Here is a 27,092-nt window from a genome sequence, read left to right as displayed (position 1 = left end):
TTGGGAAGAACTCTGTAAACTTAAGAGACTCAATAGTCACAGAGTACTTTCTTTTTTAGATCAAGAAAACGGATTCAAATAAAAACAATAAATAAAAATATCTATAGAAATGAACATTAATGATCCCAAGATGCAGTGATAATGAAAAAGAATACATACTTCAATTCTGTTATTGCTTCAGAAGTAGCTTGGTCAGAAATGTTATGACCCAGCTGAGACAGCCAATTAATATGCTTATTTCAAGGTCACTGTCCTACTTGTCTTGAAACTCTTTAAGACTTGGCTATTTTCAATTTATAGCCATGTATTATTGCCTCTGCCTTTGATCATAAAAGCCTATATAACCTTAAATGCTTTAACTAATAGCTAATCCCTTTAAGAAAAAAGGCACCTCCAACTGAAAGTGTTTTCCTTTATGTCTACACTGAGATTTATCTATCATCCCTGTTTCATAACTAACAAGCTTCCTCAAGGAGAAATGGTTAGGTGAAACAACAGGTGTTCTGATTCCTAGGTCAGTGCTCCTATCAGAAAATGCTATTTTCTTGATAGTTTATTATCATTTTACACCTTAGGATTAGGGTAAGGGCTCTTTTTTAAATCCTGACATAAGGAGTAAGTTTATGTTCTTTCTGGATCCAGGTTTATTCTCACTAACTTTATGTCAAAGCCTGAGCAACCTCCCAATCCATCAATCAGAGGTATCTCTGACCAGCCTCATTCCTAGTTACACAGATCTAATAATCCCTTATTTAATTATCTTAAAGCAAACCATCCATCTTCTTCATTAATATAGCCACTAGTCTGTTTCACTTCTTTTTCTATTTCACATCTAGGTTATCTCTTCCTTATTGTTATGTCTTGCCTAGCAAGCTTTTTTCTTCAATTATTGCTCCACCTTTGACTTCTTCTCTTTTTCTATCTTTACTATCAAAAAATGCCTTAGATCTCCACTATTTTACTTACTTTCTAAAATCTACAACTTCTCCTCCAGCAACATTCCCCAGTTATCATTAGCTCAGACAAGAACCATTATACTCTAGGACAGGTCACTGCAGACCGGCTCTCAAGAGTCTACAAGCCTTATTCTAGATAAGCCCTAGTATATCCAGCCACTCTTATCCACAGCTGGAACCACCTTCAAATATTTAAACTGTTAGAGATGACAGGTTAAGTTTATTATATATACTTTTGACTTCAACTGGGGTTTCTTACAATTCTAAAACCACATTCTGATTAATTCAGATCCATTATCAGGAGTGAATCATAAAATCACAAAAAAACTAAAGTTGGAATGATTTCAAGAGATTTAGGATAACTCTTCACTTAACTGAGGCAGAAACTAGGGCACAGACAAATTAGGCAACTACTTAATTTACTAAAATAATTCAGTAGTAAAAAATATACAGAAACCAAGAACCAAAATTAAAAGTAGGTTTATTCAAAATGTTCATGTATAAAATAATGATTTAGAACTTAAAACACATTTTCAATAGGAATAACATGGATGCTAAATGGGCTTACAGACCAATCTACAAATAAATATTTAGAAGGAGTTCTAGAAGTTTTTGGCACTTTATTTTCATTTGCTTCTACGTATGCTCTCCTTTTGTTTGATGCAGTAGGTCACTAATATTACTCAGCTTTTCAGATATGGTTAGCATTCTTTCTTGGCTCATAAATGAAATAAAGGAGAAAGAGCTTTCCATACTAATTAAGAGAGAATAAATAATTAATATTATCAAAAGTTAGATTCAAATTTTAAAATATTTAGATCTAAGAAAATAACTTAAGTGGAAGATAATAGTGTTAAATACAAGGTTGACCAGCAAGATTAATTAGGAAATGAAGAGAAAAACCTGAGAACACAAGAATATAGGGAAGAGGCCAGAGAACATTTTCTGTTGGGGGACAGTTATTTATGGTCTCTCTTGCAATTACTCAACTCCATCATTGTACTGTGAGAGCAGCCACAGACAAAATGTAAATGAGCTTAGCTATGTTCCAATAAAACTTTATTTATGGACACTGAAATCTGAATTTCACATAATTTCCATGTGTTACAAAATTATTACTCTTCTTTTGATTTTTTTTTTTTTAAACATGAAACCCATTCTTAACTCATGGGCCACAGAAAAACACATGGCAGGCCCTGTGGACTATAGCTTACCAACCTCTAGTCTAGGGGGTAGTGGGGAAAAAGGAAGGCAGGGTATACCTGATTTAATAAACAGGGGGATATTCACGAATGTCCTTGTGTTAAGCCTAACAGTAAAGCAGCTCCCCTCTAGCATGTGTACATTAATGTCAGCCCTAATTGTAAAGATACAGATATATTTCACTGTCCTTTAACATGAAAAGAGCTACAGAAACAGAATCATTGATTCCAGGCAAAAGAAATTCTCATCAATAATGGTATGCTACTCATAATTTAAAATAATTCTACAGAATCATAACAAAAGACGCATTTTTCATTACCATTTTGTCCCTGAGTCGCTCTCCACGGATAAAAAAGTCAGCACAGCCATTCTCTTCCTGGTGAGGGACTTTGAAGACAGTGACGCAGCTTAGTCCACTCCCACCAAGAGGTAACCATCCACCACTTGAGTCATCCCGGGTCATCACCACAGCTCGTACTTGTGCATAACTATTACTAAAATAGATGCAAAGATAAGAAATTAGCTTTCCATAAATATAAACCAACCAAGCTGTCAGTCTTCTTGGAGAAACCAAGGACTAGTTAATGTGTGGTAACTAAAACTTGAGTGTTTATTACTTCCATGACAGTCCACAGAAAGTAACCTACTTACAAGATATCAAACATCACAAACTAACTTAAAAGATTAACTTTTATTTTGAAGACTAAAATCACAATAAAAGACTACAGACACCTTACTTCAATTCATCATTTGAGTAGTTCAAGCACATTTGATTGCCATGGAACAAGTTATAGAGGACCCTGTAGACAAACACACTATATGGATCTCCATCAAACTTGCCATGTATGTCCACCTGTTACAATACAATCAGGACATATTACTGCAGTATTTTAGCACATTTAATTATGACATCTCCTAAGTTTCTAACATTTCTGGATTACAAATAAAATGCTAAAACAAACATGCTTAGCTCAGATGCCACATTTTTTATTTCTTCTAACTGGGAATCTAAATCACGTATCATATAAAGACAAATGTCTATTTCAGTAACTTATCAAGCAAACTGATCTATAGAAACCTTTCATGCTCTCTTCTTTGCAGTCTCTATTCTTAAGACTAAGTTTTAGTTCCATTCAGAATCATTTCCCACTGTTAACCATAACTATTCTTTATGCAAAACCTAAGAAATGTGTTTCACATACTACTGCTCTAGATCACTGACATCTAAGCACTTTAGTTCTAAAAATTTCGAAAAGTAGTACACCTTGATGACTTCCTAGGAAATTATACTGAATGTAACTTAAACTTGTCTTGGTTATTATGAATATTAACCGAAGTTCTACACAAGTCCTGTGCTTAGTGTCTCTGCATATTCTAACTGTTAGATTGCCAGCTGTCATTCCTGTTGATATTAGTGCTTGTCCAAAAATCTCACCAGTGTTTTTTTACTTTAAATATTTATTGTATTGAGGTATACTTAACAGACAATAACATATACTGACCTTAAATATAAAGTTCAACTTCTAACATACATACATATCAGTGTAACCAATATAAGAATCAAGATATAGAAAACTTCTGACTCCAGAAAATTCTTCCACCCTCCCATCAAAAAGGTAATCACTATTCTGATTTCTAACATATTTAGTTTGTTTATTATGGACCTTCATATAAATGGAGTCAAACAGAATCACTATTTGTACCTTTTTTGTCTGACTTCTCTCACTTATTACATTGTTTTATTAGTTTATTCTTCTCTACTGCTAAACTGTCCTTGTTACTGAATGTCATAATTCATTTATTCTTTCTTATGTTAATATCCATTAACATTTGGATTGTTTCTAGTTATTGCTACTGTTTATAAAAATTCTTATATAAATCTTTAGGTTGATGTTTTCATTTCTCTTAGATAATTTGCATACAAATGAAATTGATGGGTCATAGGGCAGTATATTTAACTATATAAGGAACTAACAAGTTGTATTTCAAAGTGGTTGTACCATTCATTATACAATCCCATCAATAATGTATGATAGTGTAAGTTGCTCCACATCCTTGCCAACATTTGGTGTTTTCAGTTTTTTAGATTTTACTCATTTTAGTGACTATATATTGTTAACCCACTGTGGTTTTAAAATCCATTTCCCTGATGACTCATGATGTTGAGCATCTTTTCATTTTTATGCCTTTTTTAAGTCTTCTTATCAGTTTATATTATGTTTTTATTATTGACTTTTAAAAGTTCTTTATTTATTCATCACAAGTCTTTTGTCAGAGAGCTGTATTGTATACTTTAAAGCTGCACTGTGTTGTGGTTGAATGAGGAGTCTGAAGCCAAACTTTCTTAAGTTTGATCCTGGCTCAGCAACTTACTAGCTGTGTGTCCTTGATAAAGTTACAGTACCCAACTTCATAAAATGTAAACAAGGCCAAACACATAATAAACAACATATAAGTGTTAGTTGTTATAACTACAACAAAGAATTTAAAATTGAAGTAGTTGTCATCCTGGTAATTCAGAGCCAGTTAGGAAGGAGGAAAAAATTAAATTTATATGGCCAACCATAAATCTCTATAACTGAGATCAAAATAATTCTTTATATAGAAGTTCTGAAAGTCTTTAGCTTTATAGGTGACCATTCTGTCCAAGCTTTTTATTAATCAGTTATTCAGAGGCTCTTATTCTTGTCTGGGCCCAATTCTCACCAACATTCAACTCAGAGAAATGGTCAGAGGAGGTGTGGCTTCATAAAGGTTATATTGACATAAATATCAAGTTGGATCCTCCCCTTGGGATGGACTAGAACAAATACTTCTACTATAAATAAATAGGACATGCATCTATCCCAAGAAGCCAGGGAAATTTATTACAGTGGGAACCAGCTCAGAGGGATACAATCTGTACTAGACAAAGGACATTTGATCAAGAATTTAAGTCTAAGGATATCCCAGAAGCATAGCACATAAATTAAGACATATTAAGTTCAGATTAAATGTTTCTGAACTGAGCACATGCATTTAAAGTTCAACACATTTGAAGTTACAGTCAAAGGTAGGGAACATGGATCAAAACCAAAATTCAAGTTCCCAATGATCATTTTTTATTTTACTATAGGCTCCTGACTCTTTATTCTTATCTAATTAAGTAAACTAGGAAATTTAAGAATTTTACCCTAGATTCCACAAGACTAAGTAGGTGTAAAATAACCCAATTCAGAAGCTCAGGTTTCAAAGTGTAGGAGTAGTTATTCTCTTTGGGGCACAGATTTTTCTTTTACCATCTTTGAATCTTACTGATTCTCATTTACAGTTTGTATAATGCTTCTCAGGCATATTTTATATGTTAAAAATAAAAGTGTGTAAGTAATATTATTAGGAAATATATTAGAAATCCTAGTTCTTTTTTTAGGATGGTGAAATTAGGTATTTTCCCCTCATTTTTGTTTCTTCTAAAGTTACTTTATAATTAACACTTGAAAATTAAAAGTAATATAAACCAATAACTCATATTTTAACTGTATCTTAGCTATACTAAAGATAAAAATAAAACTAAAATTTTTGCAGTAACAGTGTATATGTTTTAAACAAAAATATTACTGACTACCCCAGTTTCTTTTTTTTCTACTTTAGGCAAATCAGTTAAAACAAAGATTTCTTTAATGGCAGAGTAAGGTTGCCTGATTCATTGTTTACAACAAAAGAGGTTTTAAAACTGGCCAGTAATTTATATAAACTTGTTTTTGAATTTCATGTTTTGAACCATACAAAATATATTACAACTTCAAGTTGATCCCTCAAGCTTTAAAGTATTCCAGAAGTTATGTAAGTAAACTAACCATAGCCTTCATTAGTTTACAACTTAAAATGTTAGCCTAGGGGGGAGCCTCAAGATGGCAGAGTAGGAAGACAATACAGAAACCTCCTCCCACACATATACATAAGGAAGCAACTAGAGCAAATACAACTAAACCTAAAAACGAACTGAAGACTGCAGAACAGAGAACCTACACCTGGGTAAGAAGAGAAGACCACACAGAAAAGGGTAAAGTGGCAGAGACACAACGAAGTGGGACCTCAGACTTTCCCCCATCCCAGTTCCAAAGGTGGAAGAAAAGGAAAGGAGAGGGGATGGCATGGGTGCCCAGGTACTCTGCACATCTGGCCCTGGATACCTACTCAGGGAACAGGAATTCACACTGCACTGGGTTTTGGTGATCAGCAGGATTCGACACCAGGGACAGGTGGAACACTCTGCTGAGACACCACCCACCTGTAGAGGACAGGCACTCTGCTGGTCCCACTGAGACTAAACACAGAGGCAGCAATAAAGATTTGCTACAGTGCAAGGCAAGCCAGAGGGTAGAGGGTTGGACAGAGCTGTCTCTGCAGGAGAAATGGCAGGTGGATGATACCTCCCCAGCCCTCCCTCGGCCCAGTGGGTGGAGCACTCTCAAGAGCCCCAGGTGCTCCATGCCCCTTGCTGGTGGCTCAGCTCCAAGGCAACTCCTTGCATGCCACCAACAAACCAGCACACTTGGCCCAGCAGCATAGAACTTTGCTTCTTGGCAGGCATGGAGAGACTCTCCCACGCTTTCACAAGAGAGTTTCAGCCCAACTGGGGAGGTGACATCAGAAGTCAGCTCCAAAAGCTCCTTCCTCACCACAGATGGCCAGGCAGAATGCTGTGCAACTCGCTGCAACCGCTGGGGAGCACTAGCTGCCTATGCTGCAAGCAGAGTCTCCCACCACCCAACTCACTATCTCTGCTTGCCCCACCCCAACCCACCAGGCACTTTTGCTACCATCACAAGTCTATGGGGCCTTCCACGACAACTTGCTGCCTAAGCACAAATGCCAGCCACACCACCACACCACTCGCCACCACTGTCAAGCATCTGAGGGCTCTACAACCAGGTGACTTGCCACTGCCAGGAGTACATACACCCTGCCATTGTGCAACTCAACCTGTAACTGCCCAGCCCACCCCAATAACCCAGCAGCCTGGCCATCACTGCAGGGCAGGCAGAGGGTGGACCCACCCACAACTGCCCAAGCAGAAGCCACTGCTCTGATCACATACGGCCGTCACATACGGCCGGCTGAGGCAAACCACCGGCCAAGATAAACCACTGCCCGCAGACAGAAAGGTGACCCTGCACATTGCCCACCAACAGCAACTGGGGCTACACAGCAAAGGAGAAGCAGGCACTGGAAAGAAAAGAGTACTGAGCTTCTGGGCACCATGGGATGCCTTCTTCATAAATCCATTATTCTCTAAATCAAGAAGCACACCAGAACCATCTAATACAAAGGAAGAAACACAGAAACCCTGACAAAATGAGAATGCAGAGGAGTATGTTCCAAACAAAACTGCAGGATAAGACACCAGAAAGAAGGCTAAATGAAAAGGACATCACCAAAGATCACTAAAGATTTCAAAGTAAAAGTCATAAATATGCTCACTGATCTGCTAAAATGTATTAAAGATCTCAGGGAGGACTTCAATAAAGATATACAAGAGCTGAAGAATACAGTAGCTGAAATGAAACACAAAATGGAAAGAATGAATAATACATTGCTACAAGTAAAGGAGACAATCAATGAGATGGAAATCAAGAGAACAGAAACACAACAAAGCTGAGGAGCAGAGAGAAAAAAAGATCCCTAGGAATGAAAGAATGACAAGAGAGCTGTGTGACCAATCCAAACAAAACAATATTCTCATAATAAGAGTACCACAAAAAGAAGACAGACAAAGGAACAGAAAGTCTCTTTCAGGAAATATTTGTTGAAAATGTCCCCAATCTGGGGAAGGAATAGCTACTCAGATCATGAAAGCTCAAAAGCCCCTAACAAAAGGAACCCCAGGAAGATAACACCAAGACATATAATAATTAAAATGGCAGAGATTATCTCTGCCAGAGAGAGAAGAAATATTATTTATAAGGGAAATCCCATCAGGTTATCAGCAGACTTCTCAACAGAAACTTTATAGGCCAGAAGGGAGTAGCATGAAATATTTAATGTACTGAAACAGAAGGATCTTCAACCACGAATCCTCTACCCAGCAAGATTATCATTAAATTTAAAGCAGATAAACAAAGGCTCAAAGAACTTATAACAACAAAACCAGCATTACAGGATATGCTAAAGGGACTGCTGTAGATGGAAAAAGTCCTAAGGCTAAATAGTTTTGATTATGAACTAATATATAAAATTTGGAAGAGAAAGAAGAAGAAAAAAAGAACTTTCAGATTGTGTTTGAAACAGAGCAAACAGCAACTTAACACAGACTGTTTTACAGTCAGAAAGTTATCCTTAAACCTTTGGTTACCAAAAACAAAGCCTATAATAGATACACAAAAAATTAAAAAAGAGAAATTCAATTACAACACTAATGAAAACCATCAAATGACAAGAGAAGGGTATAAGAAAGGCAGAAAGGAACCAAAAGGAGCTATAAAAACAAACAGAAAATAATAAAATGGCAATGAGTACATACCTATCAGAAACTACAATAAATGTAAATGGACTGAATACACCAATCAAAAGACAAAGAGTGGCAGAATGGATAAAGAAACAAGATCCATCTATATACTGCCCACAGGAGACTCATTTCAAACCCAAAGACATACACAGACTGAAAGTGAAGGGACGGAAAAAGGTATTTCATGAAAACAACAGGGAGAAAAAAGCAGGAGTAGCTGTACTTACACCAGACAAAATAGATTTCAAAACAAAGTAACTAATAAGAGACAAAAGAGGGAAGGACATTACATAATGATAAAGGGGTCAGGCCAACAAGAGGATATAAACATTATAAATATCCACAAATCCAGCATAGGTGCACTTAAGTATTTAAAACAAATACTAACAGAATTAAAGAGGGAAACAGATTATAACACATTCACTGTAGGTGACTTTCACACACCACACACATCAATCAGCAGATCAATCAGACATAAAATAAATTAGGCAACAGAGGCACCGAACAATACATTAGATGAGATGGACTTAATAGACATATACACAAGACTTCACCCAAAAGCAGCAGGGCACACATATTTCTCAAGTGTACACAGAACACTCTCCAGAACAGATCACAAACTAGGCCACAAAAAGAGTCTCAGTAAATTAAAAAAGATTAAAATCGTATCAAGCAACTTCTCAGAAACAGTGGTATGAAATTAGAAATAAATTACACAAAAATACATCAGAGGCAGAGCCAAGATGGCGGTGTGAGTAGGACAGTGGGAATCTCCTCCCAAAAACATATATATTTTTGAAAATACAAATACAACTAATCCTAAAAGAGAGACTAGACGACACAGGATAACAGCCAGACTACATCCACACCTGCGAGAAACCAGCGCCTGGTGAAAGGGGTAAGACACAAGCCCCGGCCCAGCAGGACCCAAGCGCCCCGCACCCCAGCTCCCAGCGGGAGGAGAGGAGTCGGAGCAGGGAGGGAGAGGGAGCCCAGGACTGCTAATCACCCAGCCCTAGCCATTCGCACCAGAGCACAGACACAGTGCATGCGTGGGGTGCTGGAAACTAGGGAAACAGGGCAGCAAGATCTTTGAGCGGGTCCCGAAGCTGGCGCCCCATGACAAAGAAAAGCGAGTGCTTTTTGAAAGTCTTAAAGGGACAGGGACGCCACAGCTGGACGGAAGCATTCTGGGTCACAGTCCAGCAGCTGGAAATTCCAGGGAACTCCAGGTGCACTAACCCCCTGGGAAAAAGCTCTGAGACCCCTCACGGAGGTAAACAGCCAAACAGCCCCCCGTCCATTACCCCTCCGGGGCCCCGCCATAGCAGAGCAGAGGCCTGAGGCTGGCCACGCCCACAGCAAGGGAGCCTCCTCCATACCAGCCAGGTAAGATCCTGAGACCCAGTCTACACGCAATTGCCCAACACAAGCCACTAGGGGTCGCAGTTGTCCCAGTAAAGAGGCTAGGAGAGAGTGGAAAGCCTTAGCTCTCCCAGCTGACAGAAAGCCAATAGCTCACCACTGTACCTATCAACATGAAAAGGCAAAAAAATTTGATCCAGACAAGACTAACCCAGATAGCTTCAACATCTGCTACATCTTCCCCTGAAAAGGAACCCGGGGAGATAGATTTACCCAGTCTTCCTGAAAAAGAATTCTAAACAAAAGTCATAACCATACTGATGGACTTGCAGAGAAATATGCAAGAACTAAGGAGGGAGAATACAGAAATAAAACAAGCTCTGGAAGGACTTTAAAACAGAATGGACGAGATGCAAGAGACCATTAATGGTCTAGAAAACAGAGAACAGGAATGCAGAGAAGCTGATGCAGAGAGAGATAAAAGGATCTCCAGGAATGAAAGAATTTTAAGAGAACTGAGTGACCAACCAAAACGGAACAATATCCGCATTATAGGGGTAACAGAAGAAGAAGAGAGAGAAAAAGGGATAGAAAGTGTCTTTGAAGAAATAATTGCTGAAAACTTCCCCAAACTAGAGGAGGAAATGGCTTCCCAGACCACAGAAGTACACAGAACTCCCATGACAAGGGATCCAAGGAGGGCAACACCAAGACACATAATCAATAAATTGGCAAAGATCAAAGACAAGGACAAAGTATTAAAGACAGCCAGAGAGAAAAAAAAGGTCACCTACAAAGGAAAACCATCAGACTATCATCAGACTTCTCAACAGAAACCCAACAGGTCAGAAGAGAATGGCATGATATACTTAATGCAATGAAACAGAAGGGCCTCGAACCAAGATTACTGTATGCAGCACGATTATCATTTAACCATGAAGGAGGGATTAAACAATTCCCAGATGAGCAAAAGTTGAGGGAATTTGCCTCCCACAAACTACTTCTACAGGGCATCTTACAGGGACTGCTCTAGATGGGAGCACCCCTAAAAAGAGCACAGAACAAAACACCCAACATATGAAGAAGGGAGGAGGAGGAATAAGAAGGGAGAGAAATAAAGAATCATCAGACTGTGTTCATAATAGCTCGATAAGCGAGTTAAGTTAGACAGTAAGATAATAAAGAAACTAACCTTGATCGTTTGGTAACCACAAACTTAAAGCCTGCAATGGGAATAAGTACATACCTTTCAATAATCACCCTAAATGTAAATGGACTGAACGCACCAATCAAAAGACACAGAGTAATAGAATGGATAAAAAAGCAAGACCCATCCATATGCTACCTACAAGAGACTCACCTCAAACCCAAAGACATGCACAGACTAAAAGTCAAGGGATGGAAAAAGATATTTCATGCAAACAACAGAGAGAAAAAAGCAGGTGTTGCAATACTAGTATCAGACAAAATAGACTTCAAAATAAAGAAAGTAACAAAAGATAAAGAAGGACATTACATAATGATAAAGGGCTCAGTCCAACAAGAGGATATAACCATTATAAATATATATGCACCCAATACAGGAGCACCAACATATGTGAAACAAATAGTAACAGAATTAAAGGAGGAAATGGAATGCAATACATTCATTCTGGGAGACTTCAACACACCACTCACTTCAAAGGACAGATCCACCAGACAGAAAACAAGTAAGGACACAGAGGCACTGAACAACACACTAGAACAGATGGACCTAATAGACACCTGCAGAACTCTACATCCAAAAGCAACAGGATACACATTCTTCTCAAGTGCACATGGAACATTCTTCAGAATAGATCACATACTAGGCCACAACAAGAGCCTCAGTAAATTCCAAAAGACTGAAATCCTACCAACCAACTTTTTAAACCACAAAGGCATAAAAGTAGAAATAAACTGTACACAGAAAGCAGAAAGGCTCACAAACACATGGAGGCTTACCAACACACTCCTAAATAATCAATGGATCAATGAACAAATCAAAATGGAGATCCCGCAATATATGGAAACAAACGACAACAACACAAAGCCCCAACTTCTGTGGGATGCAGCGAAAGCAGTCTTAAGAGGAAAGTAAACAGCAATCCAGGCATATTTAAAGAAGGAAGAACAATCCCAAATGAATGGTCTAATGTCACAATTATCGAAATTGGAAAAAAGAAGAACAAAAGAGGCCTAAGGTCAGCAGAAGGAGGGACGTAATAAAGATCAGAGAAGAAATAAAATTGAGAAGAATAAAACAATAGCAAAAATCAATGAAACCAAGAGCTGGTTCTTCGAGAAAATAAACAAAATAGATAAGCCTCTAGCCAGACTTATTAAGAGGAAAAGAGAGTCAACACAAATCAACAGAATCAGAAACGAGAAAGGAAAAATCACAACAGACCCCACAGAAATACAAAGAAATTATTAGAGAATACTATGAAAACCTATATGCTAACAAGCTGGGAAACCTAGGAGAAATGGACAACTTCCTAGAAAAATACACAACCTTCCAAGACTGACCCAGAAAGAAACAGAAAATCTAAACAGACCAATTACCAGCAACGAAATTGAAGCGGTAATCAAAAAACTACCAAAGAACAAAACCCCTGGGCCAGATGGATTTACCTTGGAATTTTATCAGACATACAGAGAAGAAATAATACCCATTCTCCTTAAAGTTTTCCAAAAAATAGAAGAGGAAGGAATACTTCCAAACTCATTCTATGAAGCCAACATCACCCTAATACCAAAAATAGGCAAAGACCCCACCAAAGAAGAAAACTACAGACCAATATCCCTGATGAATGTAGATGCAAAAATACTCAACAAAATATTAGCAAACCGATTTCAAAAATACATCAAAAGGATCGTACACCATGACCAAGTGGGATTCATCCGAGGGATGCAAGGATGGTACAACATTCAAAAATCCATCAACATCATCCACCACATCAACAAAAAGAAAGACAAAAACCACATGATCATCTCCATAGATGCTGAAAAAGCATTTGACAAAATTCAACATCCATTCATGATAAAAACTCTCAGCAAAATGGGTATAGAGGGTAAGTACCTCAACATAATAAAGGCCATATATGATCAACCCACAGCCAACATCATACTGAACAGCGAGAAGCTGAAAGCATTTCCTCTGCAATCGGGAATAAGACAGGGATGCCCTCTCTCCCCACTGTTATTCAACATAGTACTGGAGGTCCTAGCCACAGCAATCAGACAAAACAAAAAAATACAAGGAATCCAGATTGGTAAAGAAGAAGTTAAACTGTCACTATTTGCAGATGACATGATATTGTAGATAAAAAACCCTAAAGACTCCACTCCGAAACTACTAGAGCTAATATCGGAATTCAGCAAAGTTCCAGGATACAAAATTAACACACAGAAATCTGTGGCTTTCCTATACACTAACATTAAACTAATAGAAAGAGAAATCAGGAAGACAATTCCATTCACAATAGCATCAAAAAGAGTAAAATACCTAGGAATAAACCTAACCAAGGAAGTTAAACCTATACCCTGAAAACTATAAGACACTCTTAAGAGAAATTAAAGAGGTCACTAACAAATGGAAACTCATCCCATGCTCTTGACTAGGAAGAATTAATATCATCAAAATGGCCATCCTGCCCAAAGCAATATACAGATTTGATGTAATCCTTATCAAATTACCAACAACTTTCTTCAATGAACTGGAACAAATAGTTCAAAAATTCATATGGAAACACCAAAGACCCTGAATAGCTAAAGCAATCCTGAGAAGGAAGAATAAAGTGGGGGGGATCTCACTCCCCAACTTCAAGCTCTACTACAAAGCCAAAGTAATCAAGACAATTTGGTACTGGCACAAGAACAGAGCCACAGACCAGTGGAACAGATTAGACTCCAGACATTAACCCAAACATATATGGTCAACTAATATTTGTAAAGGGGCCATGGACATACAATGGGGAAATGACAGTCTCTTCAAAAGATGGTGCTGGCAAAACTGGACAGCTACATGTAAGAGAATGAAACTGGATCACTGTCTAACCCCATACACAAAAGTAAACTTCACATGGATCAAAGACTTGAATGTAAGTCATGAAACCATAAAACTCTTAGAAAAAAACATAGGCAAAAATCTCTTGGACATAAACATGAGTGACCTCTTCTTGAACATATCTCCCTGGGCAAAGGAAACAAACATTAAAAATGAACAAATGGGACTATATCAAGCTGAAAGGCTTCTGTACAGCAAAGGACACCATCAATAGAACAAAAAGGTACCCTACAGTATGGGAGAATATATTCGAAAATGACAGATCTGATAAAGGGTTGACATCCAAAATATATAAAGAGCTCACACACCTCAACAAACAAAAAGCAAATAATCCAATTAAAAAATGGGCAAAGGAGCTGAATAGACAGTTCTCTAAAGAAGAAATTCAGATGGCCAACAGACACATGAAAAGATGCTCCACATCGCTTGTCATCAGAGAAATGCAAATTAAAACCACAATGAGATATCATCTCACACCAGTAAGGATGGCTACCATCCAAAAGACAAACAACAACAAATGTTCATGAGGTTGTGGAGAAAGGGGAACCCTCCTACACCGCTGGTGGGAATGTAAATTAGTTCAACCATTATGGAAAGCAGTATGGAGGTTCCTCAAAATGCTCAAAATAGAAATACCATTTGACCCAGGAATTCCACTTCAAGGAATTAACCCTAAGAATGCAGCACTCCAGTTTGAAAAAGACAGATGCACCCCTATGTTTTTCGCAGCACTATTTACAATAGCCAAGATATGGAAGCAACCTAAATGTCCATCAGTAGATGAATGGATAAAGAAGATGTGGTACATATACACAGTGGAATATTACTCAGCCATAAGAGAAAAACAAATCCTACCATTAGCAACAACATGGATGGAGCTAGAGGGTATTATGCTCAGTGAAATAAGCCAGGCGGAGAAAGACAAGTACCAAATGATTTCACTCATATGTGGAGTATAAGAACAAAACAAAACTGAAGGAACAAAACAGCAGCAGAAGCACAGAACCCAAGAATGGACTAATAGTTACCAAAGGGAAAGGGACTGGGAAGGATGGGTGGGAAGGGAGAGACAAGGGTGGGAAGAAAGGGGGCATTACGATTAGCATGTATAGTGTTGGGGGGGCACGGGGAGGGCTGTGCAACACAGAGAAGACAAGTAGTGATTTTACAGCATCTTACTATGTTGATGGACAGTGACTGTGAATGGGGATGTGGGGGGACTTGGTGAAGGGGAGAGCCTAGTAAACATAATGTCCTTCATGTAACTGTAGATTAATGATAGCAAAATAAAAAAACTTACACAAAATAAAAAAGCCTACAAACATGTGGAGGCTAAACAACATGCTTTTAAACAGTCAATGGATGGAAAACAAATATAGCAATACATGGAGACAAATTAAAATAAAAATACAACAATCTGATATTTGTAGGACACCTCAAAGGCCATTCTAAGAGGGATGTATGTAGCAATAAAAGCCTACCTCAAGAAACAAGAAAAATACAAAATATACAGTCTAAACTCACAATTAAAGAAACTAGAAAAAGAACAAATGGAAACAGGAAAAAAAATAGTAAAAATTAATGAAACTAAAGTTCTTTGAGAAATAGAGTATACAAATATATAAAATCAGAAACAAAGAAGTAATAGTCATTATAGATACCACAGAAATACAAGGAATTATTAGTGAATACTATGAAAAATTATGTCAATAAACTGGACAAACTGAAAGAAATGGACAACTTCCTAGAAAAATACAATCTTCCAAGACTAACCCAGGAAGAAACAGGAAATCTGAACAGACCAATTACCATCAATGAAATTGAATTGGTAATCAAAAACCTCCAAAAATCAAAAGTCTAGGACTTCATGGCTGCAAAGCTGAATTCTACTGAACATTTCAAAAATACCCATCTTTCTTGAGGCATTCCAAAAACTAGGAAAAGGAGGAAATACTTCCAACTCATTCTATGAGGCCAACATAACTCTAATACCAAAAACCAGGCAAAGACACTACAAAAAAAGAAAATTATAGACCAATATCCTTGAGAAACATAGATGCAAAAATCCTCAACAAAATATTACCAAACCGAATTCAAAAATACATGAAAAGGATTATTCATCATGACCAAGTGGGGTTTATTCCAGGGATGCAAGGATGGTATAATATTCATAAATCAATCAATATCATACACCAAATTAACAAAAAGGACAAAAACCACACAATCATCTCAATAGTTGCTGAAAAAGCATGTGACAAAACTCAACATATATTCATGATTAAAAACTCTAAACAGAATGGGCAAGGAGGGTATGTACCACAACATAGTAAAGGTCATATATGACAAGCCCACAGCTAACATCATACTTAATGGTGGAAAGCTAAAAGCTTTTCTTCTATGATCAGGAACAAGACAAGGATGCCTAATCTCACCACTTTTATTCAACATAGTACTGGAGGTCCTGGCCATAGCAATCAGACAACACAGAGGGATAAAAGGCATCCAGATTGGTAAGGAGGTAGTTAAATTGTCACTATCTGCAGATGACATATTACACATAGAAAACCCTAAAAACTCCACCAAAAAAACTATTAAAACTAATAGAAGTTGCAGGATACAAAATAAATACGCAGAAATCTGCTGCATTCCTGTATATTAACAATGAACTAGCAAAAAGAAAGACCAGGAAAATAATTCCATTTACAATTGCATCAAAAAATATAAAATACCTAGGAATAAGCCTTGTCAAGGAGGTCAAAGACCTGTACTCTGAAAACTATAATACACTCATGAAAGAAATCAAAGAAGACACAAATAAGTGGAACTCTATCCCATGCTCACAGATAGGAAGAATTAATATTGTCAAAATGGCCATCTTGCATAAAGCAGTTTACCAATGCAATGCAATCCCTATCAAAATACCAACATCATTCTTCAATGAACTGAAACAAATTATTTTAAAATTCATATGGAACCACAAAAGACCCCGAATAGCCAAAGCAATCCTGAGAAGGAAGAATAAAACAGGAGGATCTCGCTTCCCAACTTCAAGCTCTACTACAAAGCTGCAGTAATCAAGACAATTTGGTACTGGCACAAGAACAGACCCATAGATCAATGGAACAGAATAGAGAGCCCAGATATAAACTCACACATATATGGTCAATTAATATACAATAAAGGAACCATGAATATACAGTGGGGAAAAGAGCCACTTCAATAACTGGTGATGTGGAAGTTGGACAGCTACATGCAAGAGAATGAAACGGGATTACTGCCTAAGTCCATACACAAAAGTAAATGTGAAATGGATCAAAGACCTGAATGTAAGACATGAAACCATAAAACTCTTAGAAGAAAACATAGGTAAAAACCTCTTGAACATTAAGTATTAATAATTTTTTCCTGGACACATCTCCTTGGATGAAGGAAACAAAAAATGAACAAGTGGGACTACATAAAACTAAAAAGTTTCTTCTGTACAGCAAAGGACATTATCAGCAGAACAAAAAGGCAACCCACAGCATGGGAAAATATATTCATAAATGATCTTTCTAATAAGAGGTTAATATCCAAAATATATAAAGAGCTCATATACCTCAACACACACACACAAAAAAAATAACCCGATTAAAAAATAGGTGGAGGATCTGAACAGACATTTCTCCAAAGAAGAAATACAGATAGCCAACAGGCACATGAAAAGATGTCCCACATTGCTAATCATCAAGGAAATTCAAATCAAAGCCACAAGGAGATATCACCTCACACAAGGCCATTCTCATGGCAACTATCCAAAAGCCAAGAAACAACAGTGTTGACAAGGATGTAGGGAAAAGGGAACCTTCCTACACTATCGGTGGGAGTGTCAATTTGTGCAACTGCTGTGGAAAGCAGTATGGAGGTTCCTCAAAAACTAAAAATAGAAATACCATTCGACCCAGCAATTCCACTTCTAAGAATTTATCTGAAGAAAACAAAATCCCTGATCGGAAAAGACATATACACCCCTATGTTTATTGCTGCATTATTTACAATATCCAAGATACGGAAGCAACCTAAGTGTCCATCAGTAGATGAATGGATAAATAAGATGTGGTACATATATACAATGGAGTATTTATTCAGTCATAAAAAAAGAAAGAAATCCTTCCATTTGCAACATGGATGGATCTAGAGGGCATTATGTCAGGTGGAGAAAGAGAAATACCTAATGATTTCACTTATTTGTCGAGTACAAAAACAAAGCAAAACAGAAATAACAAAACAGCAGTAGACTCATAGACACTGAGAAGGGACTGGTGGTTACCATGGGGAAGGGGTTAAGGTAGATGGAGGATAGGATAGGGGATAAATGGGCACAAAAATTCTCAATTATAATGTAGGTTGGTCATGGGGATAGTAGTACAAGCATGAAGAATACAGTTAATGATTCTGTAACATCTTTGTTGACAGACAGTAGCTGTACTAGTGGGGGTGAGGATTTAATAATATGGGTAATTTTTGAACCATTGTGCTGTATACTTAAAACTAAAATGATTGTGTATCAAAAAAAAGCCTCAACTCAAAGAACTAAGATTAGAATACTTAAGATAAAATTTTCAAATTTTTCAATAAATATGTGGGGCTTTTCATTTTCTTTTTAACAGATCTTCTTTCTTTTTACCTGGGCTTTTTAATCACCTAATGTGCTTGCCTTCAAATGTCATCTTCTTTTCCCAAATAAAAGCAGTAACTTTTTTGTTTAAAACATGCAACTACTCTCAGCTTACTGGCAGTTCTTAAGAACTTTGTCATACTCTGCCTTGTAGCATAATAAAATTTGTATTTGTGATTCCCTCCTTAGATCAAAGTGACTTAAGAGCAATGAACCAAGTCATATTCTTCTATTTAAAATAATAATTAGCTTCCTTTCTGATCATACAAATAGGTCATTCTAGTAAATGTGAAAAAAAAAGAAAAAAATATTTGTCATCATGGAATTAAAATTTAAGAATCTGTTGGATTTTTACTGTCTCTGGGCATCATTATCTGCAATCTGTTAAGTCTCTGAGACAACAGCCATTTATATTAACAACTTACTCTTAACTGACAAACACTTAGCAATTTCACTCTTCAATGTCTTAACACTTAGTTGAAAGGCACGTGTTCCCAGTCATTTATCCAAAAAGTCAAATCTGACAATAATTGGTTCTGTAATATAATTTTCTAAAATAATTCAAACTAATGCTCTATTCTTCCCTTTGGCAGTGGACTACATAATAACCACTTTTTCTACCTTTCATTCTAATGAAATAAAGAGTCTCTTGTTGTAAAATGTAGCTTGATTTTATTCAAAATCTAAATTATATCCCAACTGTGAATCACTTATCTGAACAATTATATCAAACATATCCTTTCCCCCAGAGTAGGGAAATTAGACAACTAATCTATTAGTGCAGGTGAGACACAATGTTGGATGGGACTAGGGTGTTCATAATGGACTGAAGCTGAATGGCCTGATTTGGGCCTATTTTGGAGGAAGAACTAAGAGCACTTGATGGGGTTCTAAATACAAAGGAATTGTTCTAAATTACCTAAAATTCTTAATAGTCACCACGAACTTTATTTCCTAGAATTTTCAACTGGTATATTAATAAAGTTAAGGGCAAAAGATGATGACCAAATACGTACATAAATTTTGCCTCAGTTGGACTGAGCCATGTAGTTTCTCTTGAAATAGCAGTAACTATACTGAATATGATCCAGAATAACTCTGAAGTTAAACTTCATTGAATTTTGAGGAAAAATGTACACTACAGTTTTATTTTCAATTTTGCTTACTGGCAAAAATATTTCTTATCAAATTAAGGGTATCATTTATAAAAAATTTTACAAGCCCTAATAGTTTCAACTATCTAATATGTAAAGCGTCCTTGGCCTAATAATGGCCTTCTTTTTCAGTTTCTTTTCTCCCTTGTAAGATTCTCTTGCTCTGTTATGAATAAGTCTACATATACCCACCCAATGGCCTTCTTACTCTCTTCTTTCTATACTATCCGTAATTTTCAACTGGGTGGTTTGTCTTTCTTCTTCTATGATTTGCATAACTTCTTTATATTATATATACTAATCCTCTGCCAGTTTTGTGAATTATAAATATCTTCTTCTAATCTGTAGCTTTTTTTACTTTTTAATGTGTTAAGGAGAAAAACCTTTATTTCACTATAGTTGAGTGCATTTACTTTCCTTTATAATCTGTGCCAGTGGCTTTCTGTAAGACCTCATACATACTAATTTTAGATGTTTTACATCTTATTAAAATATAAAATCTGGGGTTTTTTTGCCTTTTTTTAAAAAGCCATTTCAGCAACGAGAATGCTCTATTTTCTGTAAAAGTATGTAAGTTCCTAAATCACTCATGTCTAGAAGAGCAAGCATTCATGTATTTACTGAAAGAGCACACATTACTACTTTTCTGTTGCCCAGAAATTAAATCCAATTTGGTCTTTGTTTCTCCGCTATCTATGATTCTGTTTCCCCTGGGCATGGCAACCTAGTCTTCATAGTTACTGCACAATGTTTGTTAATTGAGACCCTTCATTAATTTTTCTAGTATCCACTCTGGTCTAGCATAGATTTGTACCAGAAAACTTCCTCTTCCCATTCCTAAGCTAAACCCAACTTCTAAACTTTTCTATCATTCCATACTTTAAAACATAGATATTTTTTTTAACTTCATTGACATATTTAACACTACTTCAAACAGTATTCAATTATATCTTCACTGAAAAAAATGCCAAATAACTACAATGATGTTGCAAATATACATCCTTTATGCTCTCACCTACAAAGTTTCCCGCTAAAAGAGGGTGTTTAACAAAGATTTGCACAGCCTCAAAATACAGGAGAATTTGTAGAGACTGTGGGCAGAAAGGTTACTTAGGAAGTTACAACAAATTTTACATAATAAAATGCTTTAAATGTAGATATTTATATAAACACTTCTGTTTCTATCACATGGTCACAATGCCACACCTATCTATAAGGGAAGCTAGGAAGTGATGTCTATTTCCAGGCAACCACATGCCCATCTAAAAGTTGGAGACACTAACACTAAAAAAAAAAGAAAAAACATGAGAACATAATTAGTAGTCTCTGGCAGAAAAGTAAAAGAAAAAAAAATCACAAATAAATACTTAAGACCTTGGAACCAAACTGCTCTCAGCATGAAGTCCAGAGGCAGGGTGGGATGGGACAGTAGAGAAGAGAAAAGGAGAAACAGAGAGAAGAAAGACAAAGGAAAGGAAAGGATTTTAGAAATGTTAAGTTTAAGGACAGCTGGCTATAATTATTCTAAATGACCAAAGGCAAATCAGAAATGTATATAAATTTAGGAAATAGATCTGAGAAAAAGTAAGAGCTCCGCAAGTCATTTTATTTGCTTTGCATAGTAATGGTTCTTAAATTGGGGGCCCATGGTAATCACTGATGCTACTAAAATTGTGATTAAAGCTATAGACTATCTCCCCTTAAGAACATACATATATGGCTAAAAACTTACACTTTAATAGTTCTTAGAATTCACTGTCCCTCCTAAGTATTTCACGAAAACTGAGATTAAGAAAATTTGACTTAAAGGGCAAAACTGCTCTGCAATAGATTTTTAGGTCTTATAATTTACAGATTTATCAAAATATTTCCTTGCAAATGAGATATTTGAATGCTTGTTAAGTGGGGTTACATCATCCTCTCTTAAGTAAACCTTAAAATTATTACAATTCCAAGGGAATGAAATATATTAAGTAACATTCAGAAAATAAAAACAAAACCAAAATAACACAAACTAAAGTGGAAAAGGAAGATAGAAGAGGTTGGAATCAGAGAGATTTGAAGATGCTACACTGCTTGGCTTAGAAGATTTGGAAGAAGGGGTCATTAAACAAGGAATGCAGGCCTGTAGAAAACGGAAAAGGCAAGGAAACAGATTCTTCCCTAGTTCTTCCAGGAGAGCAGCCCAGCCCCATACCTTGACTTCAGCCCAGTGAAATCTACTTGGATTTCTGACCTTCAGATATAATATGATAAATCTGTGTCACTTTAAGCCATTACAGTAGCAACAGAAAACTAATACAAAAGATGAGGGAAAGCTTCATGAGGATATGAAAGCAATCCAGGAGTCACAGGTAACTATTCTCCTTTCCTAACTACAATAGTACCAAAACAAAAGGGCCAAAAAAACTGGATGGGAAAAGAAAAAAAAAGATATTTAATCCCTTAAAATTTATTCAGTACACTAAGAATTTATGATGTTTTTCCATAGAGGGATATTCAGAGTGACAAAACATCCTATGTTCTCCACGGTATATTTTAAGTAAACATTACCATCCAAATATTAAACATTATTATAGAGACTGGGTACATGAGAAAAAGGAAACATTCAATCAAAGTAGTTTAGAATAATATAGGACTTCACAGTATAAACAATGATATAGCACTTCTCAAATATAAGGAATGAAGATGACATTCAGAAGACAACCATATTACTATTCACTTATCTATTCATTTACACAGTAAGCTTCTATTTGTGTGCTTCATACATAAATAAAATTTAAGTTATGTTCTTCTCCCTATAGAAGCTCATGATTTAGTGAGCAAAGACGTATTAGGAGTACAGGATAGGAGATGACTAATCACATTTTCTGTGAGTTTTGAATAGCAGTGTATTAGGTGGAAAAAAAGACTAAGGACACTCTATGAAAGGAGCATGATGCAAATATGTCATGTTTAATTATCAATATTAAGTTCAAAAGGGGATGGTAGGAGTAAGCAGAAGGAGGGTAAGAAATAAAGTAATAGTTAATTACTGGACTTAGTGTATCCAGTCATTGGAATGCTTCTGTCTGACCCTTCTTCTGTAGTCACCTCTCTTTGACTGAAGACCCACAGTCAGGAGAGGTTCTCCACTATCAGCTCACTTGACAATATCAAGAACTTCCTCATTTTTGTCATGCAAACGAAATTACATTGCGATTGCAAAACTGAGGAAGCTCCTTATGTTAAGTGAGCTGCTCTCTATGTTCTATTAAGTTTTTTTTTTTATGCTACCATTTGGGGATAAAACACATAACACACATATGTAGTATATGAATAGAATTTTACAAAATAAATGTTTAACTGTTTCTCTAGCAAGGGGAAATGAAACAGAGGTACAAGGGTAGTTTTCCTTTCATTAAATGCCCTTTTACATTTTATAAATTTGTACTATATGCATATATTACCCGTTCAAAAATCTATTTACCAAACTTTTAATTAAACACACATACACACTCCCTGAAGGGCTATGATCTCAAAATGGTACTTGTCTCTGCAACGAGAGTTAGCAGTTTTTTGTACACTTGCCAATTCATAGCACAATGGCAAATTTTTAGTGGAATGAAGATTGATTTATCAGCTTTGTTCACCTCCCTGATGTCAAAACCTATTGCAGCTTGCATAGAACCATCAACCTGAAAGAACCAATACCTCTGTTCACAACTATTTTCAATTCATAGTTCTCCCCAGTCACTAAGACTTGTTCGAATATAGCCTCATACCTCAGCCCTCTCCACACACTTCCATAGAACATTCCATAAATCATATCATATACAGGTGTCTCCTTTAAAAATGCTGGGCTCATTTTACCAAACTTAGAGTGGTTGCTCTGTGGAAGGGTAGATAGCAAATAAAAGTTTTGCCTGAAGAAGCTGGATATCACTGGGTTGTAGGAGGAAAATGATTTCCACCCTTTGAAAGCAGGCATAGATTTAGCAGAGATATTCCTATAGAATCCAAGGTCAACATGGACAATCTCTAAATTATAACACATTATCTAGTTATATTTCTTACTCTCCAAAAGTCCTCCCTGATGCCTATTGTTGAATTAGGTATCTTTTGTAAATGGTTTGAGTTAGTCTCAAATAATTGATACTTGATGGTTAGCTGTAATAGTTAATAATTGTTATTTAAAGCAAAAAAGTGACACTTGTATTTTTCTGATTTAGGTTATATGAGAAGTTCCTTTTTACCCAATAGAAGGAAAGCATAGTAGTCTATTACTCTGGTCTCTCAGTTTTTTTAGTAAAATTATACTGCTTGGTCCTTTCTGTGGTACCAGATATTAATGAAAAAACTGTGGGCTTGACTGAAATGAAATAATGCCTTTCTGACTGCCATCAGGGCAGTGGCAAGAGCATTTAGTGAGACATCACCACTCTTGCTGGTCAGGGAACAGACTCAGGGAGATTCAGTTGACATTCCTACAAGGAAGTTCACTCTAACATAAAGAAGATGGCTTTTGCTAAGGAAGCTAGCAGAATCCCTTATATTCAGTATCCACAACTTTTGAACATGTTGCCAACCCCTTCTATATGTTTCTGTACATGTAACCTTATTTTTAGTTGAAGTGAAAAGCACTCACTTTTTCAAATGCACCTGGAGCCAGCATTTAGAGTACGGCTTCACCCATGCTGCAAATGCATGTAACATGTTGGCATTTAATGGCACACAGAGGAGCAGCAAAGGTACACTGATAACCCTGCATATCCATCATGCTAATTCTTCAGCGATCAGGCAAACAAGCAGAAAATGCTTAAAAAGATAGTCAGTGATAGGGACTCATATTAGTAGCAGAATAATACCCTGAGAAAAAGGAAGCATCTCCACATTTGCTATATCAGATCACCCACATCTGAGAATCCTGGGTATGGCCAACAGTTGAAAGCAAGTCCTACAAGTACCTCCATAAAATAGACATTAAATAAATACTTGTATAATTGAATCCACAAATAAAAAGGAAAATCAGATGAAGAAGTATGAAGAATGCTCAGCTCTTCTTACAAATATCAAGAATGCTTTGAGAGAGAAGTATTTAAACCACAGCACAAGGTGGTTTAAACACTTAATCAAATGAGAATCTTGTCAAAATTTAGGAACCTTCAGTGATGTCTGTACATAATTATACAATGTTGGTAACACTTCATCCTACAGAATGAAGTTCAGAGAGATCCCTCTGAAAATATCACACTAGTCTGGGAATAAAAAGTTTAATGGCACCTAGCTAAACCATATTGCGCTATTGTGGGACCTTTGAAAATTTAATACATTTCTCCTTCCAATTGCAACATAAATGGATTCAATTTTCACTTCAAATGTAATATTCAACAGAGTGCCATCTAATGGAAATACGATGCAAGCCGCATAATCTTCAATTTTCTAGCAATTACATTAAAAAACTAAAAAGAGGGTGGCAGTGAAAATGATATTTTACGTATTTTCTTACTAAGTCTTTGAAAATGGTGCACATTTTTACGCATATGGCACATGTCAATTCTGACTAAAATTTGACAATCACATAGCTACCAGTGAATAGTGAATAGCTACCAGACTGGAGAGGGAATCTTACTTAAAGATTACAAAAATAAGTTGTCAGATGAGCATATATTGAAAGAAGACATTCTTAAAATCTGGAATGCTCACTTTTTATAATACACATTTGTAACTAATCCCCAGTGTGTTATCTTTCTTATAAACTGGAGGAGCCACCAAAGAAATAAATGTATGCATATTCCTACCTATAACTGTATTTTTTCTTCTGGAATGCTCTTTTACATGAGGTAAAAGACCTGCACTTACCTCTCATTGTGACTTCTAGAGGCTATAAAAGCTTCTCCTGGTGAATTCTATATATTTATCATCTATATCCTTCATTAGGCAATTATGATTCCTCTAATGTTATCTCCTATTAATTTCAAACTTTTCCCTTTTACCACATCTTAAACTTTTCTAAACCATCATAATGCCTCATAAACAGCAAGAATTTAATTTGATACTCAACATCCTCTTGTTCCATCAGGAACTCTCCCTACTACAACTAATGAACAATATTTTATATGCAGGTAATAGTAATACCAAAAGGACATCTGCAACATCCACTCTAAGCAGGTTGTTTTCAGTTAACCTAAATAATCCAAGTCCACACAACCTCAATAGGTACTACTTAGGATCCTTAACTCAAAAAAGCACAGGATAGGAAACACAACAGGGCAACTACAAGACTTCTCTTCAGCAGGAGTCTGCACAGCAATCCAGAGACTACTGTTTAACTCTTTGATAGCTCCGTAATGAGGGAATGAAACCCCATGGGTTTGAAATCATTAGTGTATGAAATCACTCTTGGCCTGAAAGTCCCATATCCATACAGGAACCAAAATATCTCATAGAACAGTGTGTGGACATAGCTTCTTGAAGTCTTGGCAAGGGATATATATATATTCCTAGATAAAAGGATACACAAAGGATAAAAGGGCAGACAAAAGCTCTGGCTTTTTACCAGGTATATATTTCATTCATAATCCTCCCAGTCCAGGTGCTGTTCACCAACCGCAATGTTGCCTAGTAACACAACTGACATTCCATCTTCATCAGGATTCCAAAGAACCAGAATTTAAAATATCAAACTAAAATTATTTCCATAAAAAAGGAGAATGGTTAAGTTTGACTAAGTTTTGATTATTATCTAAAGGAGAGTAACTGCTAAGTTGATGGAGAAATATTTACACACATGCCTTATTTAAAAAGGTGCTTGTTCATTGTAATTCACTTTGTGAACATCAGCTATCAAAATAGGTATTTCCTGATTATTGTTTAACTATATAATAAAAATCAGTAAAAAATAACTATAGTCATGTGTTACACATATATTTTTTATAATCAGAGTTATAAATCTGAAAAGCATTGTTGCTTTTAACAAGCAAGATATTCTCCAACAACATATGATCTAAAATATCACTGACAAACACAGGAAAATATTTTAGTAGCATCTTATTAAGAAGTGGACTGTAATAGAACTTTTTGAAATACCATCCACTATGTATCTGGAATTGTGGGGACAGAGAGCAGATGAGAGAGTTAACAAGATCTGTCAGCCAATTTGTGATGGCAAAGAGATTTTAAAAGTGGAAAGACAGGATATGTC

General features: G+C 36.3%; 1 protein-coding gene across 2 annotated transcripts in view; it reads right to left on the bottom strand.

The window, feature by feature from the left end:
- The window catches only part of SPRED1 (sprouty related EVH1 domain containing 1), a 138,261-nt gene that overhangs the window by 63,938 nt on the left and 47,231 nt on the right, over nucleotides 1–27,092 (bottom strand). Inside the window, exon 2 of one of the 2 annotated variants that reach the window (XM_017660204.3) lies at nucleotides 2,479–2,653. The exons of the other annotated variant lie outside the window; for it this stretch is intronic. Within the exon in view, the coding sequence (XP_017515693.2) occupies nucleotides 2,479–2,653 (175 nt within the window). The remainder of the gene's footprint in view (nucleotides 1–2,478; nucleotides 2,654–27,092) is intronic. 2 annotated transcript variants of the gene reach the window in all.

This window comes from Manis javanica, chromosome 8 (assembly GCF_040802235.1).
Source record: "Manis javanica isolate MJ-LG chromosome 8, MJ_LKY, whole genome shotgun sequence".
NCBI lineage: Eukaryota > Metazoa > Chordata > Mammalia > Pholidota > Manidae > Manis > Manis javanica.
The sequence above is the reverse complement of the archived record's forward strand: the minus strand, read 5'-3'. Positions and strand labels throughout refer to the sequence as shown.